General features: G+C 38.3%; 1 protein-coding gene across 1 annotated transcript in view; it reads left to right on the forward strand.

The window, feature by feature from the left end:
• Positions 1-19733, forward strand: part of LOC136833092 (uncharacterized) — a 532781-nt gene that overhangs the window by 464353 nt on the left and 48695 nt on the right. Inside the window, exon 9 of the mRNA XM_067094739.1 lies at positions 14264-15164. Within this exon, the coding sequence (XP_066950840.1) occupies positions 14264-14970 (707 nt within the window). The 3' untranslated portion in view covers positions 14971-15164. The remainder of the gene's footprint in view (positions 1-14263; positions 15165-19733) is intronic.

A 19733-nucleotide genomic window follows, 5' to 3' on the forward strand; every position in this document is an offset into this window, starting at 1 on the left:
AAGGCTTGTCCTTGATGGTGCCAACAAAGTCAAGACCTTTCCTTTTCAATGTTTCTGCTCCTCCAAGGGTGCTAAACCAATTGTCAGTTGTTACAGCTCGTCCTTGGCATGGAAATGGGGCAGTCAGCTCCGCCAGGTAGTACTCCCCATGAGTCTTCCTAGGTAGGTAAACTGCTGGAAGCCCAAGAATGTGTAATCTTATAGCTAGGCTATCACCTACTGTAATCTAGGATACTGCCTAATCTGGATTATTTGAATCACAATTAAGGGTATGGGTTACGTAAAACACAATTGCTTTAGTATGTAGCTTTAAGGCTAGGCTACCATCTCATCCAGCACAGGTTACTATTTTTGTCTAGTCCTAGATTACATGGTCTGGGCTACTGATTTAGTCCAGTAATGGGATGTTTTGTAAAAGTTTATCATGTAACCTAATATAAGGTACTGCCTAGTCCTAGATTATTGTAGATCATGCTTAAATATACAGGCTATATAAAGGGAAAAATTTTGTAGCATTTTATCAAATCCTAGGGTCCTTGGTGTAAACTAGGCTGCTGCCTAGGACCATAAAAAAATATGTCTCAGAAGATTCTTACTTACCTTAATTTTGGATACTACCTAATCCAGGTTATTTAAATCACCTGTAGGATATGTAATCCTAGGTTATAGGCTACAGACAACATCTACTGAAGTCTAAATTATTCTCAATGAATGTGTTAGGCTACCATCTCATGTAGGCTACCACTAGGGTATTGAAGACATCATCATCTGAAAGGTTCTGAATTAATAATAAATTGTGGAACATTTCTTTAGTTAAAGCTTCTAAATAGAATAATCAAGAATTCATATTTTTTTGCCTTTTACAAATAACAGAGATCGTGAGAGAGCACCAACCATGTGCTCAGAAAACAAAGTCTGGTTTCCATACACAAAATAAACACTTGTTCCACAGTTTAAACTAACAGTTTTTTACTGGAGCTTAAAAATAAGCACTTAACTTTCAAGTTTAGATATTTCCATGATTCTCGCTGATAAAAAAATTTGAAATCAAAGCAATTTTGTGAGGAGCACTGAATTGTCGTGTGCACTAATTTGACTAACAGAGGGTTATGGAGGCTGGTCTTTTTCCTGCCCCGGTCATAAACAAGATGGCAGATGCGCATGCGCAATAGTCACTTCGTACAGTTTACAATGTGGGAAAAATTGGGTTCAGCTTCGCTGAAGATAAGGGAAAATGCCCTCCTATCTTTGAGTCCTTTATACTCTATCACGTATCATAGTGTTTTCATTACGACACAATACCCGGCTACAAGACCAGGCAAAAAAATATGTCTTTGATACTAGTCTAGTCACCATGGAGCACTGGCACACTGTGGGGGTGACTTCTTGAGGACGAAACAAGCGACTACACTATCAAAAATGCTTACATGCAACTGCCTTTTTCAACCCAATCAGCAATCAGCATTGAACCCTTCCAGCCAATAAGAGAGAGAAGGGGTGAACTGAGTACAGTATACCTTAAACTAAAATGCTTATAACTGCTTATTTTAATAGTTCAAACAAAAATATACCTTAAACTATCATCTTAAAACACTTTAATATCATTTTAAAGTATCTTACAACAATACCCTTAAAAATATGTCTCACAGCTATTGTGAAAAATAATAAAGTTACCCCTTTGAGAGAGAGGGAGAGAGAGAACTAAGAAAGGAAGGGAGAACAAAAATATATATGCACATTAAAAATATTTAATACACCAGTGACAGTATGTACAAAAGGAAAATAAAGATTAATTCACAAAACTAGTTATAAGAATATACAGTATCGGTAAACATTGAACTAAAATCAGTCATAAAAAGAGGGTAAACTCCCTCACAAAGCTTCAGAGCTACAAGCCAATCAGCAACTAGCAAAGCTGATATCCTGCTCTGTGGTTGGCTCTTCTTACTCTTCCAGCCAATAGTGTGTTGTGCTACGAGCCAATCAGCGTTGAGCTAACAAACCCTGCTGTGTGATTCGTTACTTCTGACCCTTTCAGCCAATAGCTCCCTTTCTGTCTATCTATCCATCTCACATTTTACAAGAATCCTTTGGCGTAAAGAGAGAGAGATAGAGAGACTCTCCCCAGGTGCTGACCCCCTTCATGGTCAATATGTCAAGATGATTGACAGTTATGCCTTCATCCCTCCCCCTAAGTCAGAGACAGAAAAAGATCAGGGAATACAAAATATTAAGCTAAAATCTTACCCAATTTATTATATTTTTTCTTAGTGAATTGATATTTTGTTGTGTTTACATTAATATTAATATTTGAAAATTAGTAAATCATTTATTTATCATACAAAACAAATAAACATACATGTTACATATGCATAAAAATTTTCTCTCTTATCTCAGTGAGAAAGAGAGAGAGAGAGAGATACAACTGACACACTAGTGACAGTACATACCAAAGCATCAGGCTGCAAGCTTTGTAAGTGGCTACTTCCAACTCCGTCAACCAGTAGCGTGTCATCATAGAGAGAGGGGGGGAGCTGAACATAATTTTTTTTATACACTACATATTACATGATAATAGATCAATATTGAGGGATTTTACTTTAACATTTGATTGATATTTTTCTGTGTTTACATTAATATTAACATTTGAAAATTAGTAAGTAATTTTTTTTATCATAAGAAATGTATTTAGTCACGAAAATATAGTAATTAGTGAATGCAATGCCCTCCAGTTTTATGCGTTTCACATTTCTGCAGTTCACTTTGTCGCAGATTTTTGTGGAACACATTATTTACTTGTCTGCGGGGGAAATTTCACTAGTTTGTGGATTTTTCTTTGGGCTGTATCTCTAAAGTTATCACATTCGCTTTTTTTTCTTAGAGCAACACTGTTTATTCACTCATTACTATATTTTTTCATTAAAATATATGTATACTGAGAGAGGGAGAACTGTGGTTTTCACATCGAAGTCTAAGCACAGTATAAATGGATTCTGTAAGTGAAGTAATGTTTTGTTGATATTTTGCTATTTTTTTTTTCCATTGAAGGATATTATACTGTTTGAGAGAGATAGAGAGAGAGAAACTGTGGTTTTTACATGTATAAATGGATTCTGTAAGTGAAATGTTTCATTGATATTTTGATGTTTTTTCCATTGAAGTAATATGTACAGTAACCACCCCCCCCGTACTTGCGGGGGATGCGTACCACAACCTCCTCGAATAGCTAAAACCAGCGAATACTTAGAACCCTACAAAAACACTTAGAACTGCCTATTTTGATAGTTCAAACACACACAAAACAAACTAAAAATGCTTATACAGGTATTATCCTACTTACGATGGGGTTAGGTTCAAAAAGAAATACCAAAACGTATCTCAAACATAGCCTAGCCTACACTAGGGTATTCAGTACCATGTATACATATATGGTAGCCTAGCCTACACTATGAAATATACTCTTTACATACACGGTATAGTAATTATTAATATCAGTTAATTCTGGAGGTTCATGCAAAGTGACTTATGATAATTCAATACAAAGAGAAATTGAATAACAAACAAGAATTAGCTTAGCCTACACTATGCTATATTGCAGACATACATGGTAGCGTAGCCTACATTATACTGTACTCTATATTCACGTATCGTATTATACAAATGTCAACATAACGAGTATGCGTCTTTTCCATGGATCGTTTAAAATGTTATGCCTTAATTCACTGTATCCAATAATATTGCATATATTCTTATATTGCGTTTGTATTATAAATTGCGATCATAGTGATCAATGTTTTGGTTTGGAAATCGTTTATGCAGTGTTTATTTTGCCGTATTTAACTCAGTTCAGAGCGCTTTTCTTGCTTCTAGTTAGCATAAATGAATCTTTAGAGTCTAGATACTTTAATATAAGGGGAAAGGTTATTTTTCATTATAAGAAGCGTTTTAAGTCAAAATATAACTAAAATACGTCTCGTCGTGAAATTAATTTATCTGTTTTCATTAATAGATGACAATGGCCGTTTGGGGGCGTTTGTTTTGTGTAAAAAAAATTCAAGATTCTGTTTGCTATTTATCATTTATCGGCATAAAAATAGCAGTAATGTGTTCTTTCATGCCCAGTAATTTTGATTAAAATACTTTCTCTCCCATTTTAATTTCTATCGAGTCTCATCCATGTTGCCAATGCATGATAATTTACAGTATAGTCATTAGCAGCTTGAACATTGTTTCTCTCAGCCACAACTTGCAGCTTAAACAAGTCCCGGTTTCAGCGGTTCCGGCCACGAAATTTAGCTTTTCAAATATATTCATTATTTCGACGCATGTTCGGGTGTCGTATGATCGATGGAAGAAATTTATCCAGAATAATCATAATTTGAATAATCGTTTTCAATGCACCCAGAGCATTAAATAAGGTTTTTCTTATGATTTTTGTAAAAATATATCGAGCGGCGCAAGAACGGAACCCCGTCGTAAACTGGGGACTGCCTGTATTTCCTTGATGATCTTTTATCCATACTGAATAAGGGTATAATGTAAAAATATATCAGTCCTACTCTACTTAACGTCTTTTGTGCCATAACCTACGGTAATTGTTTATTACCGTATTAGTTCCTCATTGGGAAGGTGGGTTCCATTCTCAGCTAGCACTGTGCTTGCCCCACGTTCAAATCTCCGACCAGCCAATGAATAATAAGAGGAAGTTATTTCTGGTGATAGAAATTCATTTCTTGCTATAATGTGGTTCGGATTCCACAATAAGCTGTTGGTCCCATTGCTAGGTAACCAATTGGTTTTTAGCCCCGTAAAATAAATCTAATCCTTCGGGCCAGCCCTAAGAGAACTGTTAATCAGCTCAGTGGTCTGGTTAAACTAAGGTATACTTAACTTATTATTGTACAATGGTGGAAATACCAGGTAAACAGTTGTTGTTATCCGATTCGGTTATAAGCAAAACAACAGATTCTTGGTCGGTTGTTTATGGCTGTATGCATTTACGCAAGAGTATAACGTTACTAACAATACTTTTATCATTCTCTTTTACTTTTTTTACTAGAAGATTGAATAAAGAGATGGAGGAAAAAAATTGGTCTATTGTAATTTGGTCTCTCTCACTACCTGATTGTACGGTGCTGCCTGCACCCGCGCAAAATTTAAAAATATTTTATAAATAATATTGTCATATCAGTATTAATTGCATACCCCACTGTATAATCGAATTATTGTAAGGTGAATTATTGTAGCTTGAGCATTACCTGAATATTTTAATAGTTTTATCACAAAAAGTGCATTTAGTCATGAAAATGAGATGAAAATACAGTATTTAGTGAATATTTCTCAGTGAAAAATACTGCGAATGGGCGAATTTTCCGCAAATGATGGGTAGATACGTTCCAAAGAGAAATCTGTGAATATGTGAGTCCGTGAATTGTGAGATCACGAATACAGGAGGTTTACTGTATACTGTTTAGAGAGAGAGAGAGAGAGAACTGAAGTGTTTATACATAAATCGAAGCACAGTAAATTGCTGGGGATAAGAACTAAAGACACTTGAACTATGGCTGGGATGAGAATGTTAAGAGTTGCCTCTGTATGAAATTCGGATTTTAAATATTTTTACAGGGATTAGAGATGAAACATCAATAGTGATAAAATATTCTCTTGTGTACTCTTATAATATGTGTGGTAATCATAGTCAACTACACTTGTAATGAAATAACGTACAATGAATTAGATAAAGCAAAAAATATGGCAATGCTCCCTACATCGATCTGTCGTGAATTGCTGGATTTGTTTATTTTCGTGTTAGTTTATGCTTATGGTACAGTAATTGATATTATTTTCATTACAGTGAATGTACAGTACAGTACTGGTATACGAGAGAGAGAGAAGCTCTTTGTTGGGCGAGTCAGTAGAGCTGTGGACTGGCACTCACCAAGCCCGAGTTTGAGTCCCCGGCCGGCTGATGAAGAGTTAGAGAAATTTATTTCTGGTGATAGAAATTCATTTCTACAAGCTATAATGTGGAGATTCCACAATAAGCTGAGAGAGTCCCGTTGCTAAGTAACCAGTTGTTTCTTAGACGTAGAAATAAGACTAATCCTTCGGGCCAGCCCTAGGAGAGCTGTTCATCAGCTCAGTGGTCTGGGAAAACTAAGGTACACTTAACTTACAAGAGAGAGAGAGAGAGAGAGAGAGAGAGAGAGAGGTACAGTACAGTACAGTGGTATAACGAGAGAGAGAGAGAGAGAGAGAGAGAGAGAGAGAGGAGATATTGTTGTCACAGGAAAATTGCTATTGGAACCTACATATGAAATTCGAATTTTAAATATTTTTTGGTGATTATATCAATACAGTACAAATAGATTCTGTAAGTGAAGTAATGTCTTATGGATATTTTGCTGTGTTTTCTCAGTATATGTAGCCTATACTGAGAGAGAGAGAGAGAGGAATGATGGCAAAAGAATTTTTTAATAAACTTATGGGAGATGATGAGGACTAACCACAAAATGACGTAAACCAAGAACTTACTGTAGTAAATCTTTTTTTTATTGTAAATGTACTTGTATGTAATCACGAAAATACTAACATGATGTAACAAACCTAGCATTCTGTTTGGAGGTACGTGTCCTGTTGTTTTGGACTACCCACATATTTTAGATGCTCTATACAGTACTAGTACTATCCCAAAATACATACCTGCACAGTAAATATCATTTCAAAATCATCTTACAACACAGGAAAATATCAATATAGGTAAAATGTATGCCCAGTGCATTACAGTATGTACAGACTGGTGCGCAAAGTTATGTAGGCCAAAGAAAAGTGCATTTCTGAATGATAGGGGATACTTAAGAGTAACAGTTGTAGGCTGGTATACTTAATTTTGCAACATGACTTTGGAATGATGTTAGGGTGTTTTGGGATGATAGTTTGAGGTATATTTTTGTTTGAACTGTCAAGTTTAGCAATGAACTGTTAAAATAGGCAGTTATAAGTGTTTTAGGTGTGTATATAGCCCACTTAAGAGTAACAGTAGTAAGAGACTACTGTAATGTAAGGTTACTTTGGGTGTTTTGGGACGATGGTTTGGGGTGTATTTTTATTTGAAATGATATTAAATTGTTTTAGTATGATAATTTAAGGCATATTTTTGTTTGAACTGTCAAATTAAGCAGTGAAATGTTAAAATAGGCAGCTATAAGAAGTTTAGTTTAAGGGGTACAAGGTATTTGGCAATTATAAGCATATTTTAGAAGGGATTTTTGCATTTCCGTAGTAGGTTCTGGAACCTATCCCGGCGTAAAAATGGGAGAGCACTGTGTTGCTGTACGAAAAAACCTGCAAATTAGTGAATTTTCCCGCGATATATTTGGAGATATGTTTCTTAGAAAAAACCGCAAATGTTGGACCACAATCTAGCAGGGGTCCACTGAAGCTGACAAACAGTGCCATTCTTGAAGGTCATTAATATGCCCTTCTTACCTTAGTACAGTAATTATCTTAGATTACTTAATAGATAGGCCAGGCTACTTCATTTAGATTAGTATCCTAGTAGGTATGTTGACTGTTCATATAGACTACACTGGCCGAAAACCAGCTTCCAACCGCATTCAACTTCCAAATCTTGGATTATATGAAACCAATTGTTTGGCATAATATTTAATTGCCGTACTGAATGAATTTTGTGAAAATGTGCCCCAGTTATCATTAATATCAGGGAACTTGTATCAAATTATACAGTTTTTCCCTTCATGAAATTACTTCGCCAATAGCAGCTTCTACACAAATCGTATAGCTGACAAACATTGCCGTTCTTGAAGGTTGTTAATATATGCCCTTCTTACATTATTAATTATCTTAGGTTGCTTAATTTAGATTAGTAGCCTAGTAGGCTAGCTGATTGTTCATATAGACTATGCTAGCCAAAAACCAGCTTCTAACCGTGTTCAACTTCCAAATCTTGAATTAAATAAAACCAATTGTTTGGCGTAGTATTTAATCGCCATACTGAATAAATTTTGTGAAATTGTTTCCCAATTATCGTTTGTGCAAGGGAACTTGTATCATATTATATGATGTTTCCTTCACGTATTGCTCCTCCGATGCCGTTTTCGCTAGGAAAAACAATGGTGTTGTCTGTTTACCTTCATAATTTTTGAAATATTACATTTTAATATAACGGACATTGAAATTGTACTTAATTTATGAATCTAGCATATGGAAAAATTTTCCTTTGGCAAAATATGTTCATTGAAGGACGTAGATTAGGCTATAGGGCTACACACTAGTGGATTTTCTTATGTACCCTATAGCCTTAAGTATGGTCTATGCAGCCTAGACTATGAGATAAAGTGAGAACCCTTTAAAGGTGAAACCTATTCTTAGCCTAGACTAGATAAAGTAGTAGTCTAGGCTAGATATATAAATTAGTTTTACAGTATACAGTTAGCTTGAGTGGCGTAACATTCAAGAATTTACTTTTAAAGCAAAAAATTTTGTAGTAATTATGTAATTTATACATGACTGCTATCTTAAAAGAAAAAACCCATTATTATAATGGCTAACAGTATATTGTACAGCAATAGGGCTACATATTTTATGTTAGTTGTGCTTAAATTATAAATAATTAGCATTTCTAACATTTGTTAGAAATACAAGACAAAGTTTATGGTAGTATCTGTGAACAAGGTAATAATTACTGCAGCCTCGTAAATAGCCATTGTCATAACATTGTACTACAGTTACAAAGTTGTGACGAAGCTAGTCTGTATTATTCTGAGTGAAGTTAAGTATATCTTAGTTTAACCAGACCACTGAGCTGGTTAACAGCTCTCCTAGGCTGGCCCGAAGGATTAGACTTATTTTTACGTGGCTAAGAACCAACTGGTTACCTAGCAACGGGACCTACAGCTTATTGTGGAATCCGAACCACATTATGACGAGAAGTGAATTTCTATCACCAGAAATAAATTCCTCTAATTCTTCATTGGCGGCTCAGAGAGTCGAACGCTGGGCCAACAGCGTGCCAGTTGAAAGCTCTACCACCCTCCAAAGAAGAACTATTATTCTGAGTGGCTACAGATAGTTAGTACCAAGTAGTTTCTGATAAGAACTTTCTTTATATCACGAACAGGGCTGCAATTATGCAAGGCCCATAACACCTGCCATGAACATAGCCCTTGTAGAAATAAGGGGAATATGATTGGTTGCCAGACGTGTGAAATTTGTAACATGCTCCTGGCAAAAAGTTTTAAAAGTGAAACAGCTTGCTTTAAGTGTTTCGTTGGGTCCTAGGTTTCAGTAAGGGTATGGAAGGAGGAGACTATAGTACATCTTCCGGGCAATAATCCTGACAGAGTATATTTCCCTCCATTTCCGAACAGAACTCATGTTTGGGCCAAAACCCAAAAGCATTGATTCCTAGTACCTCCCAGGTCTGTTACTTGGAGGAAATGTCCCTTTTATCAGATATGAAGTAGACATTGCCACTGAATCTGCCCTGCTGAACCCAGAAGGACCAGGGACAGCTTTCAGCTGTACATGGAAGAGATACCTCAAAAGGAAATATATCTCCCATGCAGCTGTTGGATACTAAAGAGGATCCTATCCCCCCAAAAGGGAAGTATAAGGATCTAGGGACACAGCTTTCAGCTGTACATGGAAGAGATACCTCAAAAGGAGTTCTGTCTTCCATACAGTTATCAGGTACTAAAGGGGATCCTAGTCCCCAAAAAGAGAGTATAAGAATCCACCTAACCCTGACTGAAGTTTTTGTATCTTCTGAGGGGTATAGTAGTTTACTCAGGACTTCTAGTTCATCCAAGACTTCTGCCCCTTGGTTGCTGGGCAGTTGTAGTACCCCCGAAAGGGAAGTACGACTGCTGAGGCACAATCAGATGCGCAACCCCTCCCCCCCAAAAAAAAGGCAGGGGGGTGGGTATGGTTTGCTAGAATTGCTGAATTATCCATGATTCCAAAGAGGAAATTAGGCCAGTCCTGGACACGGAATTACAGTAGATGTAAGGTGTAATGATGCTCAGCCTTTAAACAAAAGAATAAAATGGCTGCACAATCTGCCTGGGCAGAGATTGGCATCAACTCTAACTGGTAGCAATAATAAGGCTAATTTGGGCTACAAAACTTCAGTTCAAAAGATAGTAAGGGCTCCAACTCTCCGAGTAGCCTTAGCCTTCTGTCCCTTCACTTTTAAAACATCAGTCAGGTGAAGACAGGTCTTCAGAATTTTGTGGTAACTGGGAAACGAGAGCTAATGGCAGAATTAAAAGCCATTTGTCTCTGTCATCCCAGTGTCTGATAATTGTACTAAGGAATAGACAACACTTGGCCTTCCTTTTGAGGGGAAAAAGCTCCCGCTGGACATGGCTACTCAACAGTTTGGGACCCATATGAAAAAAATCTGAGGGGACAGCCTTAGCTGGATTTCATGCTAGGCTCCACCTCCTCAGTATCATAACCTTTATTACTATGCTGGAAGTTGCCATTAAAAGGACTTTTCAAGGAGTCTTTTGTGGCTCAACTCAGTAAACAAGCCCAACAACAGAACTGTATAATATATGCTCTCCTTCGAAAAAAGGGAATCCAGGAAACAAGAACCCGAGATTTCTCTTTTTTCCAAAACCAAAAAGGTTCGCCACGACTCGGAGTCATATAAGTCTCTAAACAGGCATTGGTTCTCCAAACAGGCATTGGTTCCTATTACTTCAACAACAGGCAAAGAATTCAATTCCATTACTGTCTGCTGTTCTATCTCCTTTCTGAGCTGAGACCTTCATGTGTGGATTTTAAATCTCGTCTGACGTGAAAATTACCCACCCAACATTGCTAGGTACCTAGTGCAGAAACTATGGAAATCGTCTATTCTGCATATACCTGTCCATATGGAAAGCATGGTTAGATTATATCCATGTTGAGAGCCCAGTTGAGATCTCTGTTGAAGATAGATGACTTACTGTTACAACAGTCATGGCATACAAAGCAACTTGAACGGAACCCTTGCGTTATGGATTTAATACAGTATTGATGCTAATACAGAAATTGTCACTTCCCTCCTCCGGCCTTTTGCATTACAAAGACCTGCTCCTGCAAGGCTTCCAAATATTTGGTCCTGGAATAAGATGCTTCAGCTTCTGTCAACCCCTCAATTCAGTGGGCCCAATGTGACGGAATTCAAAACCACAAAAACAACACACAACACAGATACATAGAACACACACAACACTCGCCCTGATCCTCGGTTGCTGGGAGATGGATTAAGGGTCCACGGTCGCCAACACAGCACACAAAACCACACAACAACACTGAAGCAGACTCTCAACAGAAAAGGAAGAGACACATGCACCGACAACAACGGCATGTGACAGAAAAAACACACGACTCACGAAACATACAATAACCGGTATCCAAAAACTCAGATGAACTGAACTGACCACTTTCACGATTGAACCTCAACTCAATACTGAACTACCGACAGACAGACAGACAGCGCCGTAAACAAACTCCAGCTAACGACCCTCATCCCCCCTCCAACAACCGAAACACTCACTAACGACAATTACGCTCTCTCTCTCTCTCTCTCTCTCTCTCTCTCTCTCTCTCTCTCTCTCTCTCTCTCTCTCTCTCTCTCTCTCTCTCTCTCTCTCACAAAACGTTGGGAAATGCTAAATAAAAATTCATTCATCCCTCTATACCAAGACAACCACAATTCACATGCTACAAAAGACAATCAATTTGACTGCTTTGGCATCAGGAGCTCGTATTAATGAACTGGACTCTTTCAGACGGGGACTCTACATCACTCAAACACCTTGTCTCTTGGCCCATCATTCCTGGCCAAGAATGAGAACCCTTTGAATGAGGAAATCTATTCTGATAAAGAACCTCAGTTTGTCAGACAAAATACTATGCTGGTTCAAGCACTTAAGGTTTACCTAGAAGTCACGGCAAACATCCCAGAAGGTCCGATTTTCCTACACCCTAGCACAAACAAACCACTTTCTCTACATGAGCTAAGAATAGAATTAGTGCCCCTTATTAAAAAGATAGACCCACACTCCTCCTATCCTAATCACATGACATCAGGAAAGTAAGTACTGTATATCATTGGCTTCCTTCACAAATGTTATTTTTGAAGAAGTCTCAGAGTGTTCAGGATGGTCATCGGAGAAAGTATGGTTAGTGTTGACTCCATAGATGCTAGAGCGGAAAACCAGGGAACATCTGGATATAGTGGGTACACTAAGATATCACTGGGAAAGGTGCAACAATACTGCGACCAAACCCAGCATATTTAGGTAAGTTACTATAGGACTGCATCCCAAAAGAAGTTTGTGTTTGGTTTCATGTTCTTTGTAACTAAACCCTAAATGGTATTTGGAGTAAAGAATGCGGCTTAAAACATGTGGCTTGACCTTGGACCAAAGTTTTTTCTGGGTTATTGGGATTGAAATTCAAGAGCTTAAGCCATTTTGTCACCTGTCAATTTCTTTGGTAAGCTCCTTTGAGGATGAACAGCGGTTACACTATCAAAAAATAGGTTTTGACGTAGGAAAACCGTATCTTTGTGGCCGTTGTGAGTCCTCTAACACACCCACTTTCCCTGACAAAAAGGCTTGATATTTGTGTGAATATCATCCTGCATAAACCTGAAAGAAAGTACTGTAGTGCAGTAATGAGTAAGAGAGGTCTCACACAGTGATGGCCAATGTACAAAGTGCTATCTGTGGTGCCACGTCTACAATGGCGACATATATATGATGTTGCTGTCGCTACTTCTTGCAGCTTGACAGTAGGAATTGAGAACCAAGGTAATCTCTGTGGATAATTGGAAGAGCCATCTTGTCTTGAGTCCTATACTCTATCAAGTGTCATTGTGCACTAATACTGGCCAAGACCGACTAAAAGAGAATTCTTGATATAAGTTAGTCTATCTTATGGAGCCTTTAATACACTGTGAGAGTAACTCCTTTAAGGACTCACAGCTGCTACCAAAAGTAGGGTTTTCTTACGTCAAAACCTGTTTTATTTCTTACATCAAAACCTGTTTTATTTGTGCATGTGTATATGTATGCATCTTGTTGCTGTACATTTGCTTACCTTTCTCTTTCTGGTTTTTTCTTTTTTATAAAAAGAAATAATTCAATGATGGTCCATGTAAGCAACTTTGGCATATCACAGGTAAGAGAGAGAGAGAGAGAGAGAGAGAATGTCAGTGTTCATTTTTTATACAATTTTATGCAGTATTCTGCAAGGTTTGGTTTTTATTCTGTGTACTGTGCTGTGCAGTGTATTCTGTTGTTTTTAAACAGACTAAAGCATGTTGTTTATTGTTTATAATCATATTCAGTGCATGCAGTTATTTGGTATTGACAAGGTAGGGGGAGTAAGGGTACGAAGTTGCCGTTTTACACCCATAGTGTCCTTTTTATCATATCCAGAAATTTCCATTACCCGGCAGGGCTTGGCTCTATTAATGCAGATACAGGAGAGATTATAGTGTGCATCAATTTGATATACTTATTTAAATGCTTTTGCTTTAGTGAATGTTGGGCAAAATTATATGATAGTGAGAGATCATTGAGTTTATCTTTTGTAATACATTACTGCAGAAGTATTGAAATGAACATAATACAGTATTTTTATGTACTGTATTTAAAGAGTATTTTAATCACTCCTTACAAAGCCATTGGCCACTCTTACTTAAGATATTACTACACAAACACTTTATGAAACTTTGTTCCCACTTCCTAACCCAACTGATCCCCTCACATCTATTGGCTAGACTACACATAAGTGAAGTTTTTACCCACTGGCAGCTCAAGGATTAGTTAGGAGTATTGCATGTTGTAGCTGGTCACTAGATGATTTGCTTTTCATTCAGGATATTTGGATATTTGCAGACCATGAATGTGGGGTAAATTTTAAGTAATGGATTGTATGAAAAAATTAATCTTTTTATTGAAAACAGTGTTTTGGAATGACAAGAGTATTTATATTTACACCAGGAACTTTGCATTTATGAGAGATCGTAAAAAATTCTTGTGAGTTTTCATAAAGTGTAAAAGTGGTATCTGTATTTGATTTTATTTGCAGATGGGTACACAACTCATTGGTTGGAGGATGACACATTACTTTGTACTTACGAGGTTGGGGTCAGACTTTCATATTTTAAAGTAAATCCTGTATCATTATTTCTATTGATTTAATTGCAGTTAATTACTCTTGTTCTTCATTATACCAGGTGTAAGAAGAGAATTTGAGAAGTTAAGACAGAAGGAATTAAGCCCAGAAGAGAGAAGGATATTTAAAGACATTGCACTGGATTTTGCCAAGGAGAGGCTAAAAAGGTTGGAAATGCACCATGAAAAAATACCAGTGAAAAGTGTCTCCAAGAACATCTCACAACAGAAAAATGAGGGCTTAAGTAAGAGCAAAGAGATGAGGACTACTGTTGGCATGAAAACATTTGGAATAATGACCGTTGATTCAAAGATGAAAGAGACCAGGGATGTAAGAGAGGACAAATCACAGTCATATTATTTTAATAATATAAAAGAGAAGGGAATACACGGTCCTAATAAGAAATTTACATTCAAACACATAGATTCATCAGGAAAATTAAAAAAATCAAATCAGGTTTCAGAGTGTAGTGTTAGTCTTAGTAGGCAGAAGCTGAGAGAAGAGGATGACTTAGAATTTCAAAGTTCATCAGGATCACCTCGAAACAGTGTTGCTTTGGGAGATTCAAGAGTTATTACTCCTAAGAGGTCATGGAATGGAAAAGCAAAAACTCATTTACAAGAAACTAAAGAAAACTTGCAAGCAAGCAGTGACGGCTGGTTCACCAAATCAAAACGTATGAGGGAGGACATATCTTCGTTGCGTCTATCAGTTGGAGGAGGCACTGCATCAAATGACCAAGGAGTTTTTGAAGGCCAAGGGTCATAGTTATAACAAAGTAGACAGTGGTGGAGGATTTTTGGTTGATCCCACTCCATATGTTATTGAAAGCTCTGCATCAGATTCATCTGTTTTGGATTCAGACTCCTGTTATATTTTAGGAAGTGCACCAGCTAATAAATTTGGTATACGTCGTTGTGAAGCTTCTCCATGCAGTATGGTGGAATGTCCACTTTGTTCAGGTATGTGAAACAAAGTTTATCTTAAGATTGTCTCCTCTGGCATCAGTTTTTGGGAAGTATTACAGAGCATTTCTAAATTTTGTCACTGGTATTATGTGCTTCTCTGCAGTTTTCATGTTGGGTACTGCACTTATGGTATGATGTAAAACGGAAATACTGTACGTATTTGGGAAATTATCAGTGAAGAAAAAAAAGTAGGAAAATAAATCACATTGTAGGACACTTGCATAATGTAAATACAAGGGAATTTATTCTGTACAATCACGTTACTTTTTCTTAGGTATCCATATGTGTCTAAATCTTAGACATAATATAACCAGATGAGAGAATTGCATCCCTTGGTAGATGGTGGCAGTGTGTATGGTTGCCTCAGTGCCCGTGTATATGGCTGCTGGTAAAACAGTGTTTTTATTTACAGATTTTGACAAAGAAAAACCTAATTTTGGTAGCTGCTGTGAGTCCTCAAAGGAGTTACTCTTATTTGCCAAATTTATAGAAAAATTACTTGAATAACTTTTAGGATGGAAAGACTAATGAGGACAAGAGAAAATTGATGAAAATTAAATACTTTAATATAAAACTTGAGTCAAGACTGAAGTTATTGAAGGCTATAGCTTCATGAAATTAAATAATAAATCCCCAGTCTACATTGATGAAAGTGCCCTGTTAGTTCCAAGACGATAGCTCTTGACCTCTCTTCACTCCAAGGTTCCACCCCTTTTAGCGAAACTCCAACCTACAGGAAAAAAGACAAGTTGTAGTGAGCGACTGGTTGCCATCCCAAAGACACTTAACATTTAAAAAAAAGGTACCGAGGCCAAACCAAGAAACTTAAATCTCAAACGATTTTATACTCGATACGTTAATTACGTCACTGAAGGTTGAAAAATTAATGAAGGGCCTTGCCTCAATGATCTTTAAGTGTATAGTACACTACCACTGACTAAGTACACATAACACCCTTGGATCTGCATTACATGAACTTATCCGAGTTAGGCAGCCATCAGCGAAGATCTTGGAACTCGGCCGTCGTCCTCCACCATGTATTGCCCTTCACCTCGAACCCCCACACGAGCTTATTTTCACATGTTCAATTTCGTACGCCTTACGAAGATTCGTGATTCAACAGGAAGTCCCTTGAGCTGCGTTACCACATCAGTACCTCCGGGAAACGATCCATCAATAAAAAGTGTAGAAAGTAGAAATTGATCACCTGACCAGCCAACTATTAAATCCTCAAAATTTCTCGCAACCACCAACCATCCGTCTTGTCTCTGGCGACGGTGGTGGTAGTGAAGGGTAGTAGCAGTACTTTGGTACTGCCTTACCCGAGCTTCTTCTGCGTCCTTGTTAGGTCTGATGTTTGTCATTTAGTGCAAAAAGCCATCGGGGACTTGCCCTGGGAGGGAGCGAATCTCTCTACCAGGAAAAGGCCCCACAACTCGGAGTGAACGCCAGCTGACGTCACCCGCACAAGAAGATGACAAAGAGCTTGACTTAGGGTGGGGGGGAAAGGGTTGGAGGGGTAGGGATGGGAGTAGGCCAGAGCAAGTGAAAACAGGAGACTGGGGAAGATTATTTCACCCGCTCGACTGCAGACACACACCACGCCAAGTAAATTAATACCAGCAGTGGAAGAACATAGCCTACTCCGAATAAGGGGACGGAAGGGATAGCGACCTAAGGCCTCAACGCGCTCGCCCCACACCTAGGCGTAGCCCAGGCTAGCACCCGTACCTAAGGATAGCCTAGGCTAACAGGAGGGAATAAGGGAAGGGAGGAAGGAGGAAACAACGGGGAGAGAAATTCCCGTGCTGAAAACCAACCAGAGCCGAACGAAAGGGGAGGATGCTATGGAAGCACAGAGGAGACACACCCACAGAAAGAGCCTCTACCCCTCCATAGAAGGGGGAGAACAATGGGGTCTCACTCTACAACCCAAACAATGGCCAGTGGAAGGAACAACAACAGAAACTCTCTCACCTGCTGAACCCCTCCTCACATCTAACCTAACTCAGGGTAAAAGGGAGAGTGGGAGGCCAAAGGAAGCAAAATACAAGCCTAACGTGACATAGGCAGGCTAGGGGAACCCCACACAACTTAATCAGATAAAAATAAATCACCATCACTAAGAATAATATATATACATAAAACAATAATATAAGCATGTGCTCGTGCAAGGCGCATAGCCTAACTGAGAGGAGCGACAGGGTAAGTAAACAACAAAACCGTATCTGATGCTCCCCTACATGACCAAATCAAAGTAATAAAACACTGATTAGCACCAGCACATCACACTATAATAATAATGTAACTAAGACTGTCAAAGCGGAAAACATCCTGGGGAGAAACCTAAGCGGGAAAATGACGGGAACTCAAATGGAGGAACCCCGATATGCGGTTCGACAAAATTAATGCAGAGAAACACCGAAACAACCCGCCCAGGAAACGCCACCAGGATGAATTCTAGGGGGATAATGATAAGAAATGTAAACAACAAGGAGAAGCCCCAAACAGAACAAGCTGGGTGGGCGAATCTCGCGGTCGACATGGCTGACGGGGGACGCCACGGCGTCATAACAACAACCACGAATAATATTAAGATACAGGTTGAAACAGCCAAACTTATCATAAAAACCCCACAATAAGATGGTACTTAACTTGGTGACAGTAAACTTGCTGGAAGACATGCTGAGAAACAGGCAAATTCAGCCAAAAGCACAAGCACAAAAATAATTAAGTGAGAATATCACGTGCTAGAAATGGAATGAGTTCAGATGGCGCTGGAGTCGCCGCTTGGCGGGCGGGTGAGTGTGGGACCTGGTACGGCTCCCCGCTCTTCCCGGGGGTTTTGACATGGGGATGTCTATCGATTGTGGCTCTGTGGTTGTGATTCTTTCACTCACCCTTGGTTATACCGACGTCTTCAATATAGAAGACACTCGATCTGGGGGTAGTAACTCCAGCATTCCTGAAAGCTTTTTTCTCTGGTATATTTAGCAATATTTATACCTAGAAATTCGTGTTAGTATGGAATTTCACCGGGTGACATGGGGCCAAGCTCAGAAATGGGTATCATAAATAAATGGCAATATATATGAGATGAAGAACCGGAAAGTAATACGGAAAGTAATAAACTGAAAGAAATAAAACCTAATGTTAAAAAATGGAGTTCATCATATCAGAGAGAGAGAGACACGCACAAGTAATTTTAACACGCCTCAGAATAGGCCATACTCGTCTGACACATGGGCACTTAATGAGCAGCCCACATGGCCCGGCTCCCGAGTGCTCAGAATGCAGAGTAATAATAACGGTCAGACATGTGTTATGTGAATGTCCAAAGTATGACAGACAACGAATGTCTACTTTTGGAAATAGATCAGTGAAAGAAATTTTGTCAATCTTTCACATTTTCAATCGGTCCAGTTTTGATGTTCTTGAAGAACTGTAATTTAATTAATAAAATATAAAAATAAGTAAATAATAAAAGCATAAAACCCTTTTAACCCTTAAACACCTACTGGACGTACCATACGTCGACTAAAAATGCTTTTTTTAAATATTCGCGGAAAAATAATTATAGGCCTAGTTTGTGAAAGGTTTTAAATCTCGCGCCTTGAGGGATGCTGGGAGTTCACGGATCAAGCTGTTGTTTTGTTTATAAGCGTCACCCAGACGCCGCATGCGCCGAATTTCCTCCTTCCCGCACCAGAAAGCATCAGCGCGCATCGTCCGAGCGATTTTTTGACGATCCGTGTTTTGCAGAACTTTGGCGAGTGTTTGCGATTTGTGAGGCAACAGGACGTTTGCAGAGATGTTCCAACGTCGTCAGGACCGTGAAAGGCGCATATTGCCTGTCGGTAGTGAGCATGTGAGACGAGTTTTAGACTGCGATGCTGGAGAGAGACCAAGCACCCAAGATGACCCAGCTTCTCAACGCCGTGTTGTGCAGCCACGTGTGACCGAAGGGGACCAAGGACCACATCCCATGTCTTTTATGACCCCCAGGAAGCATCGGGTGTCCTGAGGGGCATCCGTAAATTTTTGAAAAAAACTTTTTCCTTTGCTGAAAATCCTGGCATTTCTTGAGTCACCTTGTCGTAATTTTTTCGCCATTTTATATTATTTGTTACATAAAGTGTTATACATCAAAATGTGCGCAATTTCATGTAGAATTCAACAAAAAATCAATCATTCTTTTAGCTTTTAACAGTTTTGAAATATTTTCATTTAAATCACGATAACTGACAAAATTTTAACATTCGGTCAATTTTGACTCGACCGAAATGCTCGAAAAACGCAATCGTAAGCCAAAATTCTTACATTCTAGTAACAATCAATCATTTACCTTTATTCTGCAACAAATGGAAAGTCTCCAGCACAATATTTCGATTTACGGTGAATTTTTGAAAAAAACTTTTTCCTTCGCTCCGCAAAAAATCCTAGCATTTCTTGAGTCACATTGTCGTAATTTTTTCGCCATTTTATATTATTCGTTACATAAAGTGTTATACATCAAAATGTGCACAATTTCATGTAGAATACAACAAAAAATAAATCATGCTT

Source organism: Macrobrachium rosenbergii, chromosome 51 (assembly GCF_040412425.1).
Source record: "Macrobrachium rosenbergii isolate ZJJX-2024 chromosome 51, ASM4041242v1, whole genome shotgun sequence".
Lineage (NCBI taxonomy): Eukaryota > Metazoa > Arthropoda > Malacostraca > Decapoda > Palaemonidae > Macrobrachium > Macrobrachium rosenbergii.